The sequence below is a fragment of the Talpa occidentalis genome, unplaced genomic scaffold (assembly GCF_014898055.3).
Source record: "Talpa occidentalis isolate TD23 unplaced genomic scaffold, MPIMG_talOcc4v2.1 talOcc4.17, whole genome shotgun sequence".
NCBI lineage: Eukaryota > Metazoa > Chordata > Mammalia > Eulipotyphla > Talpidae > Talpa > Talpa occidentalis.
This window is the reverse complement of record NW_023601754.1, coordinates 56,425,933-56,449,237: the sequence shown is the minus strand read 5'-3', so window position 1 is coordinate 56,449,237 and position 23,305 is coordinate 56,425,933. Positions and strand designations below refer to the sequence as shown.

At 54.1% G+C, this 23,305-nt stretch overlaps 1 protein-coding gene and 1 long non-coding RNA gene across 3 annotated transcripts; one reads left to right on the top strand and one right to left on the bottom strand.

Annotated features, from left to right (window-relative positions):
• Positions 1-1,523: 1,523 nt before the first annotated feature.
• On the bottom strand, positions 1,524-8,990 carry LOC119250035 (uncharacterized). 2 transcript variants are annotated; one of them, XR_008552603.1, is made up of 3 exons: positions 8,869-8,990; positions 3,437-3,521; positions 1,524-1,939 (listed from the first exon to the last, which is right to left on the bottom strand). It is a non-coding gene; the product is annotated as an uncharacterized LOC119250035 (long non-coding RNA). The 2 variants fall into 2 exon arrangements; XR_005126222.2 differs by lacking the exon at positions 8,869-8,990 and adding an exon at positions 6,074-8,272.
• Positions 8,991-9,237: 247 nt separating this feature from the next.
• Positions 9,238-22,231, top strand: STIP1 (stress induced phosphoprotein 1). The gene is made up of 14 exons (XM_037517675.2): positions 9,238-9,348; positions 11,783-11,992; positions 12,717-12,858; positions 13,000-13,141; positions 14,298-14,466; positions 15,221-15,347; positions 15,440-15,542; positions 15,754-15,874; positions 17,193-17,289; positions 17,431-17,555; positions 20,726-20,762; positions 20,975-21,078; positions 21,244-21,416; positions 21,760-22,231. Exons 1-14 carry the CDS (start codon positions 9,340-9,342, stop codon positions 21,830-21,832), a joined length of 1,632 nt encoding a protein of 543 aa, XP_037373572.1. The 5' UTR covers positions 9,238-9,339; the 3' UTR covers positions 21,833-22,231.
• The last annotated feature ends 1,074 nt before the right edge of the window (positions 22,232-23,305 follow it).

The following is a 23,305-nucleotide window of genomic DNA, read 5'->3' as shown; positions in this document are numbered from 1 at the left end:
AACTAGGCTTCACATAAAGACATTTCCGGGTGGCAGATTCCTTCTCCCCTACACCCACTTCCACATATTTCCAGGCTACAAAGCCACCCAGAGAGACAGATTCACCATGTTGTCTGGCTGAGCACAGTGAGGTGAGACCACTGCTGCGGGTCTTCCTGTGACAGAACAGAGATTTCACACCAGAGCAGGCCCCAGGAGACTCCCAGCTGAGCTAAGGGACCCTCCAAGAGTAAACAGTCACCTCCTGAAATAACTTCAGCTAAAGATGAAGGACAGGGAGGGAAGGTCAGTTAATGGGAAGTTACCTGGCAAAGCACAGTAAACAAGGGTATGTCTAGCGTGCAGATTTAACTTGCTGTCTTCTCTGTTAGGATTCATTTGTCCTGGAGCGGGAGGGAGAGACTCTTAGAAAGACTTTCTTTTATACACATAAATACCTTTTATAACACAGCAGCCTCCACCCAGCTTTCAGAGCCTGTCCTGTGAAATCATTCTTATGCAAAGGGAACTATCTGGGGGTTGAAAGTTTTGCTCCCGAAGTTGTGGGAGTGGGGGGTATTAACTGAATTTTACTGGGCTGGGACCAGGAGTCCCTGCGTGTTGAAGCCCTCTGTGAACTTGTCCTTTTTCTTTTCCATGTTCTTTTTGGCCTGTGTCTGTGGACTTGTTAGCTGGTTTTCCTTCTAGTAACTGACCTGGGCCTCCTCCTTCTCCTCCAGGGTGACTGACTAGGCAACTTCATGAGCCCAGTGCCCTGGGAAGGCCTAGTTCTGCATCGGCTGCGGAAACACAACCTTGAGGGTAGCAGGAGCCACCATCTGCTGGTTCATGTCATAGGGCAGGAAAATCCTTTGAGGCTTTCTGGGGTGGCCTGGCCTTCCCTGGCTTGTGGGGCAGCAGGCCTTGCTTGCTTGTGTTAGGGGGAAAGGATGTCCTGAGATAATCTCATACAGGCTTTGTGGACTCCACCCCCACTCCAGACTAAAGCCATCAGGACATTGGGAAAGACAAATCCCATCACCACCAAGGGGAGGGTGGCTGGGACCTGAGGGTGGAGTTGGGCAGCCAGGTTGGATATAAAAACCAAACACGTGGGCCTTGCTCGCTCTCTGGCTCGCGATCGCTCGCCTCCTGGCTTCACCGCTCCTGGCTGGCGGCCAACTCTGAGAGCGCCATTTTGGGATTCCTGATCGGCGGATCGGGTAGGACGCATTTAAAACGTTGTCTCCCACTTTTCTCCCAGAGCTGTACATTTCCTCATTTCCCTTTCCGTTGTAAATAAACCTTTTATTAACCTTTCACGTGTGCCTGCAGTAGAGCATGGATAAGTCCTTTTAAGCGCGCGGGTGAGGACCCACAGTCAGGCACCCCGTTTTGTATCGGGGTTGCTCTACAACACTTGGTCCAACAAAAGATGCAGCCGGGGGTTCAGCAGCGTTGGGGTCATAGGATGGGTTGGTTGATGCTGAGCCAACAAGACGGCTCCCTGATACACAAAGAAGTAATTTTATGACACAGGCATTTTGAGAGCAAAGGGTTTAATTTTGGAGTTGCCTGGCAAGAAGATAGGAGCCAAAGCTCAAATCTGCCTTCCCACCCAGGGGAGAGAAGGAGTTTATCCTGATCTCGGGGGATTGGGGCTGAGAACAGAGGAGTTATATTTTGCAGGCTACAAGCTGAGGGCAAAGCAATGGAGACTTGGCTACAGTTTATCGCATAGTTCATCTGTCCAAGAGAGGGGAGATCTTTCAGATGACTGGGTCTTCCTGGTGGACAGACCCCTTCCTTTCTGTCGGCGGTCCAGCCGGGCCCTTTTCTTGTCTTCTTGGTTCCATGTCAATGGACTCTTGCTTCTGGCCAACTTGAAGTTTAGTTTCTGATCAATGACTGCACATACAGCCCGCATGACTCACAGGAGCAGCGCCACACCCCATCGCTTCTGTGAAAACAAGCTCCCAAGACAGTTAACCACGCCCAGCTGACAGACCAGCCATGGTTTTAGCGTTCATCTGCTGGTGGAGGAAGGCCAGGGACTTGACCTGGTTTGTGTAGAAATTGCCAGAAATGCTAATGCACTTGCAGCCTATAACCAATACCTTTCAGCCACCAGGCGGCCCAGGGGATGCCTCCCCGTGGAGGTCCAGCACCAGCACCTGCCCCGCCACAGCCTTAACTGCCTGGGAAAGCCCAGTCAATTTTTGACCAGCTGCCAGAGGACATTCCCATAAATGCTCCTTCCAAATGGTGGAGACCAAAGAGGTCACAGAGCCAAGCTCTTCATGCATAAAACAAAAGGAAAAAAATTCATCTGAGTTTCTTTTTTCCTCTGACATACATGCGAACAGCCTTCGGCCTCTTGGAGTCAGACTACCTATGTGGGACATGCCACAGGGCTGGGATTACGTTGTTATTTTATGGTGTACCTCACGACACAGAAATTTCCTTCATGTTGGTAGATGGCTTAGTGCCAGTCGAACCCATTCAGTGACCCACTTGTCCTATCACTGGTGCCTTCTTGAGGTAGCAAGCATCTAAATAATTTTCGACACCTGACCTGTGCCCACCAGATTTGTGCTTTTTTTTTTAAAGATTTGTTTATTTATGCATACAAGAGCTGGGATGCAGGCCAGAGATGTGGAGGGTGAGAGGATTCACCAGAGACAGAGTGGGGAGCAGAACAGGCACTGAAATGCACTGCTGAGGGGAGCAGTGGGCAAGACAGGGGAGGTCTGCTGCGTCATGTGGGTCAGCTCCCTGGCTGGGGATTGAACTCATGCTGCGTTGGCTGGGGTAGCCTGATAGCACTGTATCTTTAACCTCTGCGCCACCAGGGAGGCCCCTGGTGCTCCCTCTTTAAGACAAGCAACACATAGCACAAAAATCAGAAAAACAAAGACCTTCTCTGTGAGGGAAATTAAGGACAAAACCCTTAAAAACCCAAGAATGAGGCCTCCCCGGTGGCACAGCTGTTGAGCGCTGGGTTGTGAAACTGCCAGCAGCCTCTGCAGCGCCGGTTCGATCCCCGGCTGCTCCCTGGCCACCGGAGGAGGGTCCCACATGGCGCGCAGACCTCTCCTGCCGCCCGCTGCTCCCCTCAGCAGTGTACTTCGGTCCTTCTGCCTGCTCTGCTCCCCGCTCTGGCTCTGGTGAATTCTCTCACCCTCCCGCGCTTCTGACTGTACCCAGCGCTTGTATAAATAGATAGATAGATAGATAGATAGATAGATAGATAGATAGATAGATAGATCTAAAAAAAAAAAAAAAACCAAGAATACTCAAAATCAAGAGTTATTCTACCCCAGAACTAGTTCCACTAAAATTCTTCCTGCCAATTTTATAATATAGAAAGGTGGAAAAATCCCATCATTTCTCCCTGTGACCAGATCCCACGGATGGAGATCCAGGAAGCTGGTTTGGTTAAAAAGAAAATGTTTACCTCTGTAAGCTTTTTGTCAGAAGTCACAAGATCTCTTCCACGGTGGAAGTTCAGGAGCAAGAGGTGTCAGCCATGAAGTGGACAACTGTGAAACCAATTTTTTAAAAGATTTATTTATTTATGCATAAAAGAACTGGGGTACAGGCCAGAGGTGTTGGGGTGGTGGTGAGAGGATTTACCAGGGCCAGAGAGGGGAACAGGACAGATTGACTGAAATACACTGCTGAGGGGAGCAGCGGGTGAGTCAGGAGAGGTCTCCCACACCATGTGGGTTGCTCCCTGGAGGGGCATCAAACTCATGCTGCAGAGGCTGTGGACAGTTTCATAGGTTGCTTTTTAACCCCTTGTGCCACCAGGGAGGTCCTAAAGCCATTTTTTAAAAGGAGGCGGGGAGCCATTCCTGGACATTCCATCACCTGTCTGACTTGAACTGGGTCAAAGACCTTTGGCCTGGACCTGAAGCAATTGTTTTAAGAACCCATCAAACAAATAATTCTGAAAAAACTGATGACTATGAACCTGTAGTTTGAGGATAAAATAAGTTCCCTTTCATCTGTTCTAGAGAATCAGTAACCACTGATGTATAACCAAGAATAGTTGAAGTAAGCTTATTACGACTACTCAACTCTTTCCTTTACCCACTGCCTCATCTTCCTCTTTCCCCCTCCTTGGGCTCCATGTACCCAAATTGTCACTTGTTGATTTCTACAAAGGCGTGCCCTGCCTTTATTACTCGGCTCCTGAATTTCTAGGTTGACAAGGCAATGTGTTATTCCATCTCTGACAGCACATTGGGGAGGGGGGAAGAGAGGAAAAGATTCCCTTGCCCTTCTTGATTTTCTAGGCTGTCAGATTAACATCAAACAGATTGACAAAAGGAAAAAACCAAAAGGGTTTAACAATAACATATACCTCCCGGGTAAAAACTGACTGTAGAGGCAGGACTGGACACAGTGCAGGTTTTCTGATCCCATGCAGACCAGGTAAAGGAGGAGTCAGAGTCTGCAGTGGTTTTGCAGGTCTTTTATTGGGGTTCACCAGACATATGGCAGGCAGGGGTGTTGGCTGGGGGGCTGGGAGTGCATGCCTGATGGCGGGCACCTGGAGTAGGGTGTGGGCGTAGGTAGATGGGATTCACCTGGGCTAAGACTGGGCTTTTAAGGGCGGCGTCTCGGGGACGCCAGCAGAAGCAGAACAAGAACGAACGGAAGAACAGAACCACCAGAGAAGGCCGGAGAGCCCAGAAAGAGTGAAGACTTGCTGGGGGCTGGGAGGCCTGCCAGCCTCCCGGCCCCCCAGCACCCCTGCCAGCCGTGTGCCTGGTAAATCCCAGTAAAAGCCTGAAAAGCCACCGAGGCCTCCAGGACTCTCTTCTCCTTTACCCCGCCTGCTCGGATCATAGAGAACCTGCCCTGCGTCATTCCCGCCATTACAGCGAGAGTGGAAGAGATTTGGTCTTACAGGTTCAGCCAAGGAAACACCTTTGCAGATGATTTTTGTTTATGCACGTGTAGTGTAAGGTAAAGAGTATCAGGCTTTTCTGCGCTCCCGCCATTAGGATAGATGACAGAACCTTGTGGTCTCAAATGCATGCCTGACGGCGGCCACCTGGAGCACGGTGTGGGCATATGTAAATGGGATTCACCTGGGCTAAGGCTGGGCTTATAAGGGCGACGTCACGGGGACACCAGCAGGAGCAGAGAAGCCGAGGGAAGCAGAACGAAGAAGCCGAGCAGAACCATGAGAGGAGCAGAGCAGCAGAGACCACCAGAGAACCCAGAGTGAAGACCTGCCAGCCTCCCAGCCCTCTGGCACCCCTTGCCAGCCGTGTACCTGGTAAATCCCAATAAAAGCCTGAAAAGCCACTGAGGGCTCCAGGGCTCCCCCCTCCTTTACCTTGTCTGCATAGAATCACAGAAAACCTGCCCCGTGTCCTCCTGCCCCTTACAGCACGTAAATACCTCCCCCCAGCTTTCAGAGCCCCATGAAATAATCCATATGCCAGAGACATATTTTAGGATGGTAGAATTTTGTTCCCCTGCAGTGGTATTTGCTGGTGGACTGGATGCCAGGTGTTTAAGGAGAGAAGATGCCTCCAAATTTTCAGCCTGAAGCGATCCAAGGTGAGGACGCTCATGAGAGGGAAGTTGAGGAGGGCCAGCTCAGGAGCTCGGATTGGAGCATGCTGAAAAGCCCACCAGCCATCCCAGTGGAGGCATCACGGAGGCACGTGGGCAGACAAGTCTGGATCTGGGTAAGGTGATGAGGGCTGAGGATAGATATGGGGGTGTTGCTCCACTGGTATTTATAGCCACGAGACTAGCTTCGCTCACCCTGGGAGGGGGCGTGGTTAGCAAGGCCCCGGACTGGGCTCTAGGGCGCTCTGATGAATAATAATCAGGTAATAATTACCATCGTTTCATTCCTTGAAGCATCTGGCACAGTGCCCGGCTCTCTGTTCAAGTTCACTGAATTAAACAGAACTTAACGGCATTTTATTACCCCCCACGCTTCCCCCGCTGGTCAGGATTCAGATTCGCCGCAAGATAGCTGTGAGTCTGACCCACTCAGGCAAGTGAGGAATGAAAACATCCTATCGGAATCTCTCAGAACTTTAAAACGGGACTTCATTCTCACCTGAGGAAGGAAACTCAGATGGTCTAAATTCCCACGCCGACAGTGACTGTTCCCATAAAAACAGAACTTCCAGCGTCCTGGGCTGCCACCCGCCCCTGGCCCACTCACTCCCGTGCTGAGCGTCCTTGACTCCAGCTGCTTTTTGTTTTTCTCCTGATACGGGGAGAACTTTGAAATTGGGCGTTTGCTCTGCAAAGAATCCGGTCCCCAACGCTGACCTCTTCCGGTCTCGCCTTGGTTGCATGAGTGATGGTCTAAGAATGAGGTGATGCCAAACAGCCTTGTCCTCTGGTTCCCCACTTGAGAGCAGCGGCACTGAAATAGCAACATGAATCACACAAAGCGGCACGCAGTGGGTACAGGACCCGTCTGCCACTCCTTTTTGGGTGCCAGAGACCTGAGGAAGGCCCATTTTAAAATGGAAAGGACCCAAGCAGAGATGTTAGAGGAGGTTGCTTGAAGTCACACAATTGAGGAGTTTGAGTGTCAAGTCTCTCCCACTAGAAAAGATCCAGGGATGCAGAGGTGTCTGTGGGCCTCCATGCTCGCTGCTGAGCCCCGGTACCAGAGCACAAAGTAGGATAAAAAGGTGAATGGGAGGCCTCTCTGGTGGTGCAAGGGGTTAAGACGCAACCTATGAAGCTGTCTGCAGCCACTGCAGCTGGAGTTCGATCCCTGGCCAGGGAGCTACCCACATGGCGCAGCAGACCTCCTGACTCGCCCGCTGCTCCCCTCAGCACCGTATTTCAGTCAGTCTGCCTGTTCTGATCCCCACTGTCTCTGGTGAATCCTCTCACCCCCACAACTCTGGCCTGTACCCCAGTTCTTGTATGCATAAATAAATCACTCTAAAAAAAAAAGGTGAGTGGGAGAGAAGGCCAGGTCACGCAGAGGGAGGAGCAGGAAAGCTGGGAGAGGCGGCGGGCAAGATGCTGGAAGGTCTCAAAGGCTACCGGAGACGGGAAGAGCAGAGGGACTGGCAAGGTCCGGCGGCGTGGAGACAGCGGCAGAAGGCCCAGTGGCCAGATTTAAATTCAACAGGTGGACAGAGGCCAAAGCCTGAGTCAGCTCCTTCCTTCCTGCTCTGCGTCCAGCCATCAACTTCTCCAACATGTACCTGGAATGCTCTTCTCATCCCTCCTCTGCAGTCACCCTGGCCCTGGCACCCGCATGCTCCTCCTGGACTACGGAGGGCTCCTTACTTTCGCCCTCACTCTCTTCACATGTGGGAGCCAGAGGGATCCTGATGCCAGCAGGTTCCAAAGGTCCCTCTCCCAGCCCGGCCGGCGTCCTGTCACCCTGCTGTAGCCACTTGGGCCATGCCAGGGGCCTTTGCTGTTCCTCGACTGCCAGGCTCTTCTCCAGATTTTCCATGAACACTCCCTCGCTCTTCTAGCTTCCCTCTGAGGTTTGCCTGCACCCCCTTTGACAGTACCACACCCCCAGTGCTCCTTGAACCCGGTTTTTCCCCTCTGCCCTGAAGCAGCTATCCTGTTACGGCCCTTAGTCTCCCTGAGCCGCAGTGCTAAGGGAACTGATCTGTCAAGCTCCCTGCACTTTTCTGTGTCCCCAACATACACACAGGGCCTCGGGAACCTGATGGGGTAGCGACCCGCCTGCCAGGGAGACAGACACCAGGCGCCTGGTGGGCCACACCAGATGTGCCGCTGATGCTTAAACTTGGGGTGGGGCAAGGGCTGCCCCCCTGCTGTGAAAGAAGCGGAGACACTAATCAGGGGCTGGGGAGCGGGTTGCCAAGGACCCCGCACAGCGCGGCAGCCTAGAGGACGGGTTGGCCGTGAGCCACAGGGGGGTCCCGGCAAGCCCAGGGAGCAGGGACCAGCCCAGATGTCCCTGGGGCTGGAGTTTGGTGCTGAAGGTGAAGGACAGCGAAGAAAAGGCGGGAAAGTAGGCCCGCCCACCAGACCCACGCCGAGGCGCCTGAAGCCGCCTGCGCTTCCCGCCAGGGACGGGGTTGCCGAGCACGCGCTTTGGCAGGGGCTTGGCTTGCGGGGTCCAGACCGCGGGAGGGGGGCCGGGGACGAGTCACTGGCATGGAGCGGGCTCCCCGAACCCTAGGGGGGGTGCTGTTAGCCCGCGAGCGGAGGGAAGGGTCCCGCAGGGCCAAGGCGCCCCCCGGAGTCCTCGAACTCGTGAAGGGCGCCTTTGTTGGGGAGCCGCACACGGACGGGTGCAGACGGGAACCCGGCGCTGTCACCCCGCAGGCTCCTCTCCCGCGGCGGCGCCCCGCGCCCCCCCAGGAGCCGGCCGGCCTCCGCCCTCGCGCGGGGCCAGGGCCGTCCAGCCCGCCGCTCGCCAGAGGGTGGTCGGGCGCCGGGTGGGGGTCCCCGGAATAACGGGCCCCGCGCTAGCTCGCCGCGGCGCGGGCAGGGGCCCCCACGGCGCCAGTGGCCGAGCCTCTACCCGGGGGCTCGGGGAGGGGGCGCGTCCCCGCGGCCGGGCGAGACCCCGCGCCCTCCCGCCCGGACCCGGCGCCGTCCCCGCGCGCGGCCCCTCCGGCACCCACCGCGCGACAGCGGGCGGCGGGGACGCGCCGGGGAGCGCGCCCGAGCCCGCGGGGCCGTCCCCCCTCCATCTGGGAGCCCCGAGCCCCCGCGAAGGGCCGGAGGGTCAATGAAGGGCCCTGGCGCTGGCGGTAGCCGGCCCGGCGGAGCCGCCGCGGTTGGGGATGACTCGGGCCTCGGGTTCCCACAAAGCACCGCCGGGCGGAATCCCCCAGCCCGCTGAAGGGCAGCCGTTTAAACCTATCAGCGCGAAGTGTTGGCAGCGCTCACCCAATCGAAATGTTCTTCAATCTGAAGGCGGTTCCGTCCGGGACTCCTTCAGCCCAATGGGAGAGGTGGAAATTTCCAGAAAGAACAGGACCAATGGGCGCGGCCAGCGCGGCTACGATGGACAGACCACAAGACCAATTACTATCTCAGAAGTTTGCCCCGCCCTTCCAATAGTAGGGCCTGGGCTGGGCGGGGCTTGAGGGGGAGAGCCCAATCCTGAGGCGCGGAGGAGGCAGGGCTGCGGGATTACGCGGCACTGCCCAATGAGAGGGAAGCAGAGATGATGGGCTAGGCTTCAAGCCAATAGTGGGGAAGTACAGGGAGCCCCCTAGAGGAGGGCGACCAGTGAGCAGGCGAGGAAGGGGCGGGATCCCGGGGTCCCGGTAGCTTCTAGTAGGTTCCAGAAGGCGGCGCGTGCGGTTGGGAACGCGGAGAGGACGGAGTCGATTCAACGCGGTTCCGGGCCCGGCTATGGAGCAGGTGAGGGGGAGGGGCGGGCTGAGGCGTGGGGCCCGGGGCCGCGGGGACCGGGCGAGGCCGGGCCGCGGGCGGAGGGGCGGGGCGGGCCGATCGGGCGGCGCGGGCCGCGCTGCGGCGGAGGCGAGGGCGTGAGGGCCGCGGCGGGCGGGCGGGGGGCGGGGAGCGAGGCCCGGCCGCGGGAGCGCCGGTCGGCGCGGGCCCGGCGCGGAGGGTCGGCGGCGGCGCCGGCTCGGCCTGCGTCCGGCTGCGGGCGGCGAGCGCCGGCGGCCTCCGGGCGACTCCGGCCGGCGGGGGGCGGGGGCGGCGCGGGGCGCGGGGCGCGGGAGCGCGGCGGGACGGGTCCTGCCGGGCGGGGCGAGCTCGGAGGCCCGGGAGAGGCCGCCGGGACTTGGCCGCAGTTAACTTGGCGGAGCGCGGGGGCCGGGCCGCGGCCGCGCCGGGAGTCGCTGCGGGACGCGGCGGCCAAGGCGGAAACGCGGTGCCCGCGGCCGCGGGGTCGGGCGGGAGGCGCCGCCGAGCGCGGGCCGGGCGGCGCGTCCTTCCGTCCCCGGGCTGGGGCGGCAGCCGCGCGCCCCCCTCGTCCGTCCCGGAGGGGCTGCGCGCCCGCGATGCCGGCGTCGCGGCGGGCGGGGCCCCCGAAAGGCCGGCTCCTCGCCGCGGGGGGCAGGAGTCGCCCTGACACGTGAGGGGGGAGCGGGGAGAAGTACGTTGTCGGCCCCCGCGCGCCTTTGCGGGGAAGGGGCTGGGCTGGAAGGGGCTTCTGGGCGCGCTCGGCGACTTGGTTGGATCCTGCCGGGCCTGGAGGTTGGAAGGGGCTGCGAGGGGGTTTGCTCGTGGGGCGCATCGTCGAGCTGTAAAGAGAAGCAAGAGAAAACAGCTCTTTTTGGGGTCCTATCTGCAAGCTGAACCCCTGCGCTCCGGGACAGCCGGGGCCCGTTTTAGCTAGTTTTGGCGCTTCTTTGGCAAATTAAGAAGGCTTGTCCCGTGGAAATGGAGAGGCGGTCAGCCCTGGCTGGTCCTCGGGAGCGTTACCGCGTGTCTGGGATTAGACTGGCTGTGCCACGGGGGGCGGGGGGGTTGTGCAATGTTAGCAAAATACCGAAAAAAACTTTTCTGAACCCGCGCTGCCTGACGGGCGGTGCGTGCAGGTAGAGGGTACCGGCGGCTGATGGAAGCTGGGGCTGCGTGTGGACGGTGACAGCTTTGCACACGGGCTGGCGCCGCTCAGCTCCAGGTGTGAGAACCGACTGTCTGCAGATAAACCTGCCACTTCTCTAGCTCTTGCTTTCAGTTTTCCACTTTGGGATCCATGTTTCGCTTTGAGGAGATATTCACGGTGGACAGATAAGTGTGTCCAAAGTGGTAGATCAAAAAATAAGTAACCTTCCAAATACATTGCATGGCGATGCTTTCTGCACGTGGCCCCATACCTCCGCATAGGGAAACTACGGTGGCCAGGCCCTGCCGCCTGGCGCCTTCTACTCCTCTCAAAGTCCAGGTCATGGCCTGTTACAGGGCAGTACTCGGTTTGGAAAATGTATTTTGTTGTCAGCTTCCTCTTGGTACTAGTGAGAGTTGAGTGTGGATTTTTGCCTGTGGCCTCCACCTAAGATTACTCCCTTGTTCAAGGTGCAGCCTTCCCTCTTCCAGGCTGTCTCTGTCATGCTTGACCGAGGAAGTGTTCCCCATTGGTGTGCCTCAGGGTTCCAAAATACTTTCTTTCTCCAGAATTCTTTCTTGTGTAGGTATACTGGGCATGGTAGAGGCAACGGAAGTATGGCTTAGTGACTTGAATGATACAACTTGATCTCTCAGAATGGGTTCACATTTTTAAAACAACTTTTGAGGTGTCTCCTTCCTCTGTGGGGCATCCTGATTAGGACAACCCCTTTCATTAGGACCCTCTGCTATAGCCCAGCCCAGGATAACCTACCACGTTGTGACGAGTCACCACACCTGTGACTGGAAATAGATTCTTCTCTGGTCAAACAAGCATGTGGATGCTCTTGAGGAACCCATCCCAAAGCCTCCGGGGGCTAGACCACCTATCAGCGCACACTCACACTGCCCTCCCAGTTGCCTCTTCCTGTGAGGAGGAACTAGTTTATCATCTGAACTCTGCAAATCTGTGGCAAATGAATTCTTCCATGAAAGGAACTCTTTAAGTATCTCCTTGATGGCTGGAATTCTTGCCAGTCCACGTAGGAGCCTGTGGAGTGCAAAGTCAGGCTTCGTGTTTCTGGTCATTTCATTTTGTCCCTGCTGGTTCCCAGAGGTATGGGAAATACAAGTGAATTGTGCTGTGATTTCTGTCTCAGGATCTCTAAAGTAACCCACTTGTTGATAGCTGCAGGGAAGAATGAGTGTTACCTAAAATCTTGGGATGGAAGCAGCATACTGTGGAGAGATGCTTTATTGGCTTTTCCCTTCGTAGGTAAATGAGCTGAAAGAGAAGGGCAATAAGGCCCTGAGTGCTGGTAACATTGACGATGCGCTGAAGTGCTACTCAGAAGCCATTAAGTTAGATCCCCAGAACCATGTGCTCTACAGCAATCGCTCCGCGGCCTATGCCAAGAAGGGGGACTACCAGCGGGCTTATGAGGATGGGTGCAAGACCGTCGACTTAAAGCCTGACTGGGGCAAGGTGAGCTGTGGGTAAGCAGGGGCTCTTCAGACCTGCAGAAATGTCTTGTACTTACTCAGTGATCCATGTGCCAGGCAGCATCCCAGCTAGCAAGTCCAAGGAGTGTACGAAATGCAAGGTTTTCATAGTCAGGAGGAAGCTAGGATATGACAAGAGAGCTGATTCCACAGTAAAAGCCACCTCCCCTTAGCAGACGGCCAGGGTAGCCTGTCACAAGGCACTGCTGCACTTGCTAGTGCTGGCCAGGAAATTCCAGATTGGTTAGTTTAAAATTCCACCTTCGGGAGAGGCTGAGGTGAGTTAGGTCGGCGTTGAGCCTTGGTGGGGCATGGTGTAAGCCCTTCCATTTGTTTCAGTTACTGCTTTCCCCTTTTGACGAGACTCTGGGCCTAACAGAGATTGGATCAAAACTTAAGGCACCAGCACCACTCCCCGCAACTGCATGTCATTGCCTTGCCCACTTGACTGATAGTTCATCATGCGCCCTCTCATCCTCCCTCTTTGAGTTTGCTCCTCAGAGAAGTTACATTTTCATCAAATCTTGTATGGAGTCCATTGTAAGACATAGTTTATGTATTCTTAGTCTCAGTATTATGCCTTAATCTTCTATTTGAGCACCATGTGAATAGCCATTTTATGAGATGTAAAGTAGGTTCTTTTGAGTTCATTTTCTAGACTTACCTTTTGCTGTTCTTTCTTTTCTGTCTGTCTTTGCTGGTTTAAGGGCTATTCGAGAAAAGCAGCAGCTCTTGAGTTCTTAAACCGATTTGAGGAAGCCAAGCGAACCTATGAGGAAGGTTTAAAGCATGAAGCCAGTAACCCTCAACTCAAAGAAGGTTTACAGAACATGGAGGCCCGGTTGGCAGGTAAGCACCATCTATTCTGTTCGTTTGTTACTTTTTACAAGGGATTCATTTTGAGGGGTCCCTCCACACCCTGACATTGTGTGGGCTGTGGAGCATAGCGACTTGAGTGACTCAAATTCTGCTTTTCTCTGCTTGGAACAGAGAGGAAATTCATGAACCCTTTCAACATGCCCAATCTGTATCAGAAGTTGGAGAATGATCCCAGGACTAAAGTGCTGCTTGCTGACCCAACCTACCGGGAGCTGATCGAGCAGCTACGAAACAAGCCGTCTGACCTGGGCACGTAAGTCACGCAGTGCGGGTTTGTCTCTAGAGAGGGACTTAAACGCTGGACTTTCTTCCTGCGGTCCTGTGGCAAGGGACCCCGTGGTTCAGACTGCGGGGTTTCTGTCTTGGCTTTTTCTCCACGGAACAGTGAGGGATATTTCCAGAAAGGGCACTGCTCTTCCTGTTCTGACCTAGCACCAACTCTCCAAGTGCACGGGGGGCCCCCGCTGTGTCTGCTACTATTGTGGAGTGGGAACTCCGGGTTGGGAACAATGTCAGTTGTGAAGGTGTGTCCTAGATCTTGTGCTGCTGCTGTGACTTTGAATTCCTCTGGCTGTGGAGCTCAGATGAAGCATTCCTACAACCCTCACCTCTGCTGGCCTCAGGAAATGAGAGGGGGCCTCCCCGGTGGCGTAGGCGGTTGAGTGCAGCGCTGTGAAGCTGTCCGCAGCCACTGCAGTGCCGGTTAGATCCCCGCCGGCCGCAGAGCAACCCACATGGCATGGCAGACCTCTCCTGTCTGGCCCGTTGCTCCCCTCAGCAGTGTATTTCAGTCACTCTGCCTGTTCTGTTCCCCACTCTGTCTCTGGTGAATCCTCTTACCCCCCACACCTCTGACCTGTACCCCAGTTCTTTCTCTCTCTCTTTTTTTTTTTTTTTTTTTAAGATTTATTTATTTATTTATACAAGCACTGGGCACAGTCAGAAGTGCGGGAGGGTGAGAGAATTCACAGAGCCAGAGCGGGGTGAAGAACAGGCAGACTGATGAAGTACATTGCTGAGGGGAGTAGCGGGCGCGGCAGGAGAGGTCTACGTGCCATGAGGGACCCTTGCTCGGCGGCCAGGGATTGAACTGGTGCTGCAGAGGCTGCAGCAGCTTCGCAGCCCAGTGCTCAACCGCTGCGCCACTGGGGAGGCCCCTGTACCCAGGTTCTTGTATAAATAAATCTTATTTTTGAAAAAGAAGAAGAAAAAGAAGTAAGAGGGACTCTGTTACCTCATATTGGAATTTTGAGGATTTGCACATTCCCCAGTGGTAACTCGGGGGTAGCGCAGACTCTAACAATGTTGCTAGGTGAGAAGCTCTCATACATGGCATCCTGCACTTCAGCAGTAAATGAGGATTTAAGTCAGCTGTGGCAAAGAAGAATCGTTTTTCTTCCCTGATACAGGAAACTGCAAGACCCCCGGATCATGACTACTCTCAGCGTCTTGCTGGGCGTGGACCTGGGCAGTATGGATGAGGAGGAAGAAGTCGCCACACCTCCACCCCCACCTCCTCCCAAAAAGGAGACCAAGCCAGAACCAATGGAAGAAGATCTTCCAGAAAATAAGAAACAGGTCTTGCCCCTTTTTTCCCTCTTGCAAGTAGTATGTGTTTATAACCAGCCTTGGTCAGCCAGAAACGGGTATGTCAGACAGCAACAGCTGTGGGCCTTGTGATTAATTTGAGTGCTCAGTGGGCGCTAACCTCACTGTTAATTGAAACAGTCAAGTTGTGTTCAAAGGTCCGCTTCACAAGTGAGATTCATAGGAGTCACAGACCACCGAGATCTCTGAGACTTCTTCCCTAATCTCCCTGCCCCCAGGATTCTGCTAATGCACACAGCTATTGGTCAGGATGAACCAGTAAAGTAGTGAGTGGCCTTATCCTTGCTGTGATCCAGAAGAATCTGCCTTGGTCCTTAGCTTCTGCTTCCTGGTTGGACTGCTTTGTCGTCATTGAAAGTTGTCTCCTTAGCACCACTTCATCCACAGCAGGAGCCACAGGCCCAAATTGTTTTTGTATCCCTTCTTGTGAATGGAAACAGCAGATTATTGCCAAATTCAGCACCTTGAAATGGTGCTGAGTGTTAGTTGTTCAGGGTGGCTCTGAACTGGAAAAGGCCAGGCCATGTGTAGGGTGCTGAAGACTCTAACAGCTGGTACCTCACCATTTAAATGAACGGGTTGGTGATGCAGAGGCCTGTGGGTGTGGAGAACTTGACTACGATGCGTTGGTTGCACGTTGCTATTCAGTACCGTGACAGTCCCTGACTCTCACTCTTGCTGGGTTGGATTTGCTCAGTACTCACTCCTTCCAAACCTCTTCTAGGCACTGAAAGAGAAGGAGCTAGGAAACGATGCTTACAAGAAGAAAGACTTCGACACAGCTTTGAAGCATTACGACAGAGCCAGAGGCCTGGACCCCACCAACATGACCTACATAACCAATCAAGCAGGTGGGGCCCAGGACAGGACTGGGGTAGGTGGTCCTAGGGGACCCTCAGCAGGGTGTGGGCTTGACTTCCTTTTTAACTGTTCTTCCTGGCAGCGGTGTACTTTGAAAAGGGTGACTATGGTAAATGCCGGGAGCTTTGTGAGAAGGCCATCGAAGTGGGGAGAGAAAACCGAGAAGACTATCGCCAGATTGCCAAGTATGTACCATCTTCTGGATTCCTCGGGTGGCGTGGAGGGCTCGATGTTCACGACTTGGGTTTCCCTGCATGGGGTGGGGGGTTGCCGGCTAAGGGCCCGGGCACAGGATGTTGGCGGCCCTGTGGTCTGGGCTGCTTTCTGCAGCAGGTGCCTTCCTTCTACCTGCTCACCTGGTCCATGCTCTGTTCTTTTCTCTTTCGTCTCTGTCAGAGCTTACGCTCGAATTGGCAACTCCTACTTCAAAGAAGAACAGTATAAGGATGCCATCCATTTCTACAACAAGTCCCTGGCTGAGCACCGAACCCCAGATGTGCTTAAGAAATGCCAGCAGGTGGGTGGAGAGAAAAGTAGTTCTGTTATTAATGTTGAATTATTGTTTACTACGGTCGGTATCTAATTATGAACCTTGACTTTAAGTCACGTACATGGTCATGTTATGTGACGCCACCAGTCACTTCATGGTGATAATCCCGTAGGGAAAGTGATGAGTCAAGATTCCGACCAGTCATTCAGTCAGCTGCTGACTCGTGCCTCCTGCCCACATAAGCTTGCCTATACCAAGGGGTTTGGCACCACTCGTTACTTCACGTAGCCATCGCCTCTGTTTTTATGAGGCGTAGAAAACAAAAATTCATCTTGCCAGATTTTCCCCTTGAAAATTACAATCCAGTGAGACGTCGGGAGGGCCTAGGTCCGTGCGCGGCTCCCTTCCTCCGGCCTGAGCCCCAGAGTCAGCTCCCCTTTCTCGCCCAGCGCCCCCAGGCCGCTCCCGGGGCTCATGTTCTGGGTAGTTAGTCTGCTTGACTTGGAGTCGGTGAAAAGTGAAGGGAATTTGTACTGGACAATTAGGAAACTATCTGAGTGACCTTGGATAATACAAGACACTCACCAACTCATCAATAAAATTAACTAGATTTTCTCAAAAAAAAGAAAAGAAAAGAAAAAAGAATTACAATCCAGGGCCTTCTCTGTGGCGCAGGCAGTTGAGCACTGTGCTGTGAAGCTGTCTGTAGCCTCTGCAGTGCCCGTTCGATCCCCGCTGGCTGCAGGGATGCCGACATGATGCGGCAGACCTCGCCTGTCTCGCCTGCTGCTCCCATCAGCAATGTATTTCATCAGTCTGCCTGTTCTGTTCCCCGCTCTGTCTCTGGTGAATCCGCTCACCCTCTCGTACATCTGGCCTGTACCCTGGTTCTTGTATAAGTAGATAAATCTTTTTTTTTTTTTTTTTGTTGTTCTTTTATAGAGGCATGTTTTATTTATTTATTTGTTTGTTTGTTCGTTTGTTTCGTTTATACATGCACTGGGTACAGTCAGAAGCGCGGGAGGGTGAGAGAATTCACCAGAGCCAGAGCGGGGAGCAGAGCAGGCAGAAGGACCGAAGTACACTGCTGAGGGGAGCAGCGGGCGGCAGGAGAGGTCTGCGCGCCATGTGGGACCCTCCTCCGGTGGCCGGGGAGCAGCCGGGGATCGAACCAGCGCTGCAGAGGCTGCGGGCAGCTTCGCAACCCAGCACTCAACCGCTGCGCCACCGGGGAGGCCCAGATAAATCTTTTTAACAAAGAAAATTACAATCCAATTAGGGCTTATTTGAAGGCTAATGTTTACGAGAGTTTTAGACAACTATTTCAAGAATCACTTTTTCTTAGGCAGAGAAAATCCTGAAGGAGCAGGAGCGGCTGGCCTACATAAACCCTGACCTGGCTTTGGAGGAGAAAAACAAAGGCAACGAGTGTTTTCAGAAAGGTACCTGCAGCTTGGAGAATGGACTTGCGGCGGGAGGGTTGTAGCTGTGTGTCTGGGCCTCGGCCGATGGCAGGCTAGCAGCTCCCACGTGGGAGAGGGTGGCCTTCTGCTTTTTTGAAAGGCTTTCTCTTCCTTACCTAGGGGACTATCCCCAGGCCATGAAGCATTATACAGAAGCCATTAAGCGGAACCCAAGAGACGCCAAATTGTACAGCAATCGTGCCGCCTGCTACACCAAACTCCTGGAGTTTCAGCTGGCGCTTAAGGTGGGAATGGATGAAGCAGCGGGAGTGCTGGTGTCTCTTCATGATTTCAACATGACATCTCATTTTAGATTCAGGGTGGCAACGCGTGTGGTTTGTGAAATACGGGACCTATGCGCCCCGGGTCCTGGCCTTTAGAGCGGGAAGTAGTGGTTGGAAGTACTCTGGACTGGGGTTCCTATTGCCTGCCCATCACCCTTTCACCTTCTTTTGTTGTTGTTGTTTAATATTTATGCATATCAGAACTGGTGTGGGAGGTGAGAGGATTCACAAGAGACAGAGTGGGGAACAGAACAGGCAGATAAAAGGAAGTACACTGCTGAGAGGAGCAGCTGGCAAGGCAGGAGAGGTCTGCTGCGCCATGTGGGTTGCTCCCTGGCTGGCTGGGGAAAGAACTCGTGCTCCTGAGGCTGCAAACAGATTCATAGTGCTGGGCTTAACCCCTTGCGCCACCAGGGAGGCCTGTTTTTAACATCGTAAGTGTCCAGGTTGTTCGCATTGAGTCCATTTGTATTTTTGTGCAGCCACCCCCATTGTCCATCTCCAGAACATTCCATCTTCTTGAGCTGAAACTGCACACTTCAAGCACTAACTCCCTCTCATTCCCTGTCCCCCACCACTGAACCCTACCATTCTGCTTTATCCGTGCATCGATCAGTCCTCGGTTCTCGTGTGAGTGGAACCATACCACCTTGTTCTGCTTGTGTCTGGTTGATTTCACTTAGCATATTGTGTAGGGGCACTAATAGTAGCGCCGAGCAGGATTCCCTTAGTTGTTGGTGCCCTTCTTCCTTCGGCGGTGGCCATTGGGTGGTTGGTACCTTTTGGTTGTGGTGGATGATGCTGCTGGAGACGCAGGTATGCGGTGCTGTTCAGTGCCGAGTTTCCATTAGTTTGGGTGCTGTTGCATGGCAGGGGCAGTGCTGGACCGGAGAGGGGTTTTGTGTGTCAATTTAGGGGATCTGCTTCTTGTACATGGTAGCAGTACCTGCCCTTCCTCACCCAGTGTTTAGCTCAGCTGAGTGGGTCTGCTGTCCTCAGTCGCATTAGAGGATGTGATCAAAAATGATGATGCCCAACCTTGAAGGAATCGCTCCTACTGTTCTCTTGGATACCAGCCTGTCTGTGCCCCTGTTGGCCGTATTTTAACTGTTCTCTAGGAGACAGTCTGGGCCATTCTGTGGAAAGGTGACGCAGTGTTAGCAGAGACATTAACCTGAGTCTGTTGGGTTTTGTTTGCTGCCACTGGGTCTGTCTTCCGGGTCTGTGTGGGGCTCCCTGTCACAGCCCTTCCCAGCCCTGCCCCCAGGAAAGAAGGAACGGGTGGCTTCTGGTCTTTTTTTTTTTTTTTAAAAGATTTATTTATTTTTATTTTATGCATGCACTGGGTACAGTCAGAAGCATGGGAGGGTGAGAGAATTCACCAGAGCCAGAGTGGAGAGTAGAACAGGCAGATTGACGAAGTACACTGCTGAGGGGAGCAGCGGGCGGCAGGAGAGGTCTGCGCGCCATGTGGGACCCTCCTCCGGTGGCCGGGGAGCAGCCGGGGATCGAACCGGCGCTGCAGAGGCTGTGGGCTGCTTCGCAACCCAGCGCTCAACTGCTGTGCCACCGGGGAGGCCCCGGCTTCTGGTCTTAAGCTTCTTGATGGATACACTGGAATGTGGCTCAGGTGTGCAGAAGGTACAGGCATTCCTTGCCTTGTAGTTCTCTATTTTGAAACTATTTCAAACCAAACGGAGAAAGCTGTGTATTTCCTTTTATTTCTCATATCTTTTTTTTTTTTTAAAGATTTATTTATTTATTTATACAAGCACTGGGTACAGTCAGAAGCGCGGGAGGGTGAGAGACTTCACCAGAGCCAGAGCAGGGAGCAGAGCAGGCAGAAGGACCGAAGTACACTGCTGAGGGGAGCAGCGGGCGGCAGGAGAGGTCTGCGCGCCATGTGGGACCCTCACCGGCGGCCAGGGATCGAGGCGGCGCTATAGAGGCTGCGGGCAGCTTTGCAGCCAAGCGTTCAGCCACTGCGCCACCAGGGGAGGCCCCTATTTCTCATGTCTTTTTAACACTAGGTATCAGTGCATTTTTCCTGAATTATTTGTGAAAGGAAATGATGTATTTACATTTTGATCCTTTATCTCTAAGTTCTTGAATATTCATCTCCTGAAATGACTCCTGATCCCATCACGATATTCTTAGTCTCTAATAATAGTGAAACTGAGACCGTTATGCCGTCTGTTACATATCTATGTTCAGATTTCCCATTTGTCAAAAAACGTGTTTTAAAGCTGTCAATATCAAGGTCCATGCATTTCATCTGACTTTCATGTCGTCTTTAGTTTCTCAAATTAGAAATTTCTTTACCTTCTGGGTTTTTTGTGAATAGCAGCCTTTTGAAGAGTTCAGGCTCTTAACTTGTGTGGATTGGACCCTCCAGATGGTGTTTAGCTTGTCCTCTGCCCTCCCCCTGCTGTGTCCACTCTTAATTCCAGCCACCAGAATTAGCAGAAGCACTGGGGGGCAAAAGGGCCTCCCTAGTGGTGCCAGGGGTTAAGTCTCAGCACTATGAAGCTGTCCACAGCCACTGCAGCATGAGTTCGATTCCTGGCCAGGGAGAAACCCACATGGCGTAGCAGATCTCTCCTGTCTCGCCCGCTGCTCCCCTCAGCAGTGTATTTCAGTAGATCCCCGCCTTTTCTGCTCCCCACTCTGTCTCTGATGAATCCTCTCACCCACCATAACTCTGGCCTACACCCCAGCTCTTGTATCCATAAATAAATGTTTGGGGGCAGGGAAGAATCTAACTCCACCTGGGGCCATTTCAGAATCATCTCTTATTTTTTTTAAGGATCTATTTATGCGTGTAAGAATGGGGGTGTGTGTGTGGGGTGGGGGACAGTGAGGATTCACCAGGGACAGATTAGAAAGCAGAACAGGCATATCTACTGAGGGGAGCAGCGGGTGAGCCAGGAGAGGTCTGCTGTGGCATGTGGGTAGCTCCCTGGCCAGGGATCGAACTTGTGCTGCAGTGGCTGTGGATAGCTTCATAGTGCTGAGACTTAATCCCTTGCACCACCAGGGAGGCCCAGAGTTAGATTCTTTGCACCTGATGACCATTGTGCCCTACGGTACCTCATCTGGGATGAGCCTAATCCCTCTTGTCTCCTTCCTAGGACTGCGAGGAATGTATCCAGCTAGAGCCGACCTTCAGTAAGTGCCTTTCCACTGCTTCCCACATCCTTTGAGTCTGGCCAAAAGATTGAGGGAGAGGGCAGGTGTTTTGGTCTGCCCGTATGTCTGTGGGGGCCTGACACTGAGGACCCAGCACCGGCGGGCACTGAAGGGTGTTGAGATGACAAGGTGGAAGCAGCAGCCTTTGGAGCTGCACTTGGGGTAACGCCCGCCTCTGATTCTGCCCCCAGTCAAGGGCTACACAAGGAAAGCAGCTGCCCTGGAGGCCATGAAGGACTACACGAAATCCATGGATGTCTACCAGAAGGCGCTCGACCTGGACTCCAACTGTAAGGTGGGCTGGCTTCGGCCTTCAGTGAGCTTTTCCTGCCTCCATGTCTCCCCTGGGTCTTTGTGTCCTTCCTCGCACCTGTTGCTCACCCTTCCCAGTGATCTTGTTATCTTGGACTTGCTGGGCCAGGGAGTTGCTCACTGTCCTGGGGGTTTTGCTGCAATGCAGGAGGCGGCCGAGGGCTACCAGCGCTGCATGATGGCCCAGTACAACCGGCACGATAGCCCTGAGGACGTGAAGCGACGTGCCATGGCTGACCCCGAGGTGCAGCAGATAATGAGTGACCCGGCCATGCGGCTCATTCTGGAACAGATGCAGAAGGACCCCCAGGCACTCAGCGAGTGAGTAGAGTAGGGGAGCGGGGGCTTGGAGGAAAGGGGAGAGTGGCATTTGGTGGGGAGCTGCAAGAGCCTTGTGGGTGTGTTAGTTGCGGCTGTGTTGGCGGGTCATTCAGAACGAGCAGCTTTGCTGGGAGAACGGTCTCCACTGAAGGCCGTGCCTGTGGGCTGTGCGCAGTGGGGCTGGCAGTGCGCAGGCTGCGTAGCAGAGAAGACCCAGACAGTTCTCAACCGCCGTGTGCCGGTGCCTTCCAGGGGGCTCCCGTTAGGTGTTGCTCTGAGAGCGCGGAAGACTTTTTTAAGGTGTTAAGTGTCATTTCAAATAACTTTGCCTTTTCTTTATTAGACACTTAAAGAACCCCGTAATAGCACAGAAGATCCAGAAGCTGATGGATGTGGGTCTGATCGCTATTCGGTGATGACTTGCTCATTGCCCCCTTCCCTTCACCCTCGTGTGGAAAGAGGAGCTGGGACCGCGGCGAGCAGCACAGAGCAGAAGGGAGAGAGGGGAAAAGCCAACACTTATCTCTATATTTATACAGACCTATGTGGAAGAATCAGAGACTTGTACTCACGTTATTCGTACAGCCGCTGCCTCTGGGCCTCCCAGCACACGCATGGTCTCTTCCGCCGCCCTTGAGTTCTGTGTCCCCTTCCTTCTCAGTCGCTGTCTCAGCTGCTCTCCCATAGTCGGTTATTTTTTATTTGGGCAGTGGGCATGTATGGGGAGGGGAGGGTGTCTTCCCAACCTTAGGTCCCACCTGTCTTCACCTTGTTAACTCCGCGTCTCCAATAAAACAAGCCAGTCGGGCGTGGTTCTACGTTGCTATGTCCTTGTGATTGTTTTTTTCCCCCAAAAGACTAACGCGACGGGGTTGGAAGAGGTGTGGCTGCATTAACTAGGCTGGCAACCAGGGCCTGTCACCTTCTGGGTGTGTTTGCCCTTCTGATGGGATGTCCTGTGGCCAGGGCTTAGCTCCTTGCTGCTGCCAAGCAGTCACTAGGTGGCGCCATCACCCAGTGGAGAGCTGGGAAGGATGGGGGCTTCCCCCTACCTAGCAGCACCCACTTGTGCTCAGGTGATTCCCCTGCCTTCCGGGCTCCACACTTACCAAAACCACACCTGCTGCATGCAGAGAACACGGTCCCCGCCACAAACCAAGCATGGTGCCCACTGGAGTGGTGCCCCGGAGCTCCTGGAGGGGAGATGTCAGCTGCTGTTTCCATTTTCAAAGAATTTGCTGCTCTTGAAGCTTAAAGCTGTAGCTGTGCTTACCCTTTCCCATGGTTGCAACAAGCTTCAAAACCCTTTCCTTGAACTGGGGATCACACTTCCTCATTTTGGGCAACAGTGTGGCTCTCGACTAGGAAGCCACTGCACTTCCTGCTGCCCCCACTTTGCAGAAGCTTGCTTTCCCCTGGGAATCCCCAGCAGGCCCTCTTCCCCCAACCCAGCCCCCAGGGCAAGCTGCACACCTTTGGCGCTGCTGTCCCAGGCTCCATTTCCTCCAGCCCCAAATTCCCTCTGGAGAGGCCAAGTTCCTGCTGGGAGCTGGCAGAGCACAAGCGACCTCACTGTTGCAGCTCACATCCCAGTGCAGGTGGCAGGCAGGGACCCTCCAAGGTGACACTGGAATAGTAAGTGTGAGCCTTGGTGCTGGGGAGGTGCTTTGCAGGTGGAGGGGGAGGCTTGAGGTTTGAGGCTTTGAGACCTGGAGGTGCAGGACAGAGATGTCTGGATAATCAGGGGCCAGTTTCTGTTCAATATTTCCCTGGGCAGCTCTTAGGATTGACAAGCTTGGAAATAGAGGTACTTACTAGGGCCAGAAGAGACTGCAGCCTTCAAGGGGCCACTTGGTGGTGATGGGATAGCCCAGACTCCCGGTGCCTCG

What these genes read in the sequence shown, in the direction of transcription:
- STIP1 (XM_037517675.2), top strand. An exon ending in CATGGAGGCCCGGTTGGCAG is followed by an intron (nt 12,859 to 12,999) that starts GTAAGCACCATC and finishes TGCTTGGAACAG; the next exon opens with AGAGGAAATTCATGAACCCT. An exon ending in CAACGAGTGTTTTCAGAAAG is followed by an intron (nt 17,290 to 17,430) that starts GTACCTGCAGCT and finishes TTCCTTACCTAG; the next exon opens with GGGACTATCCCCAGGCCATG.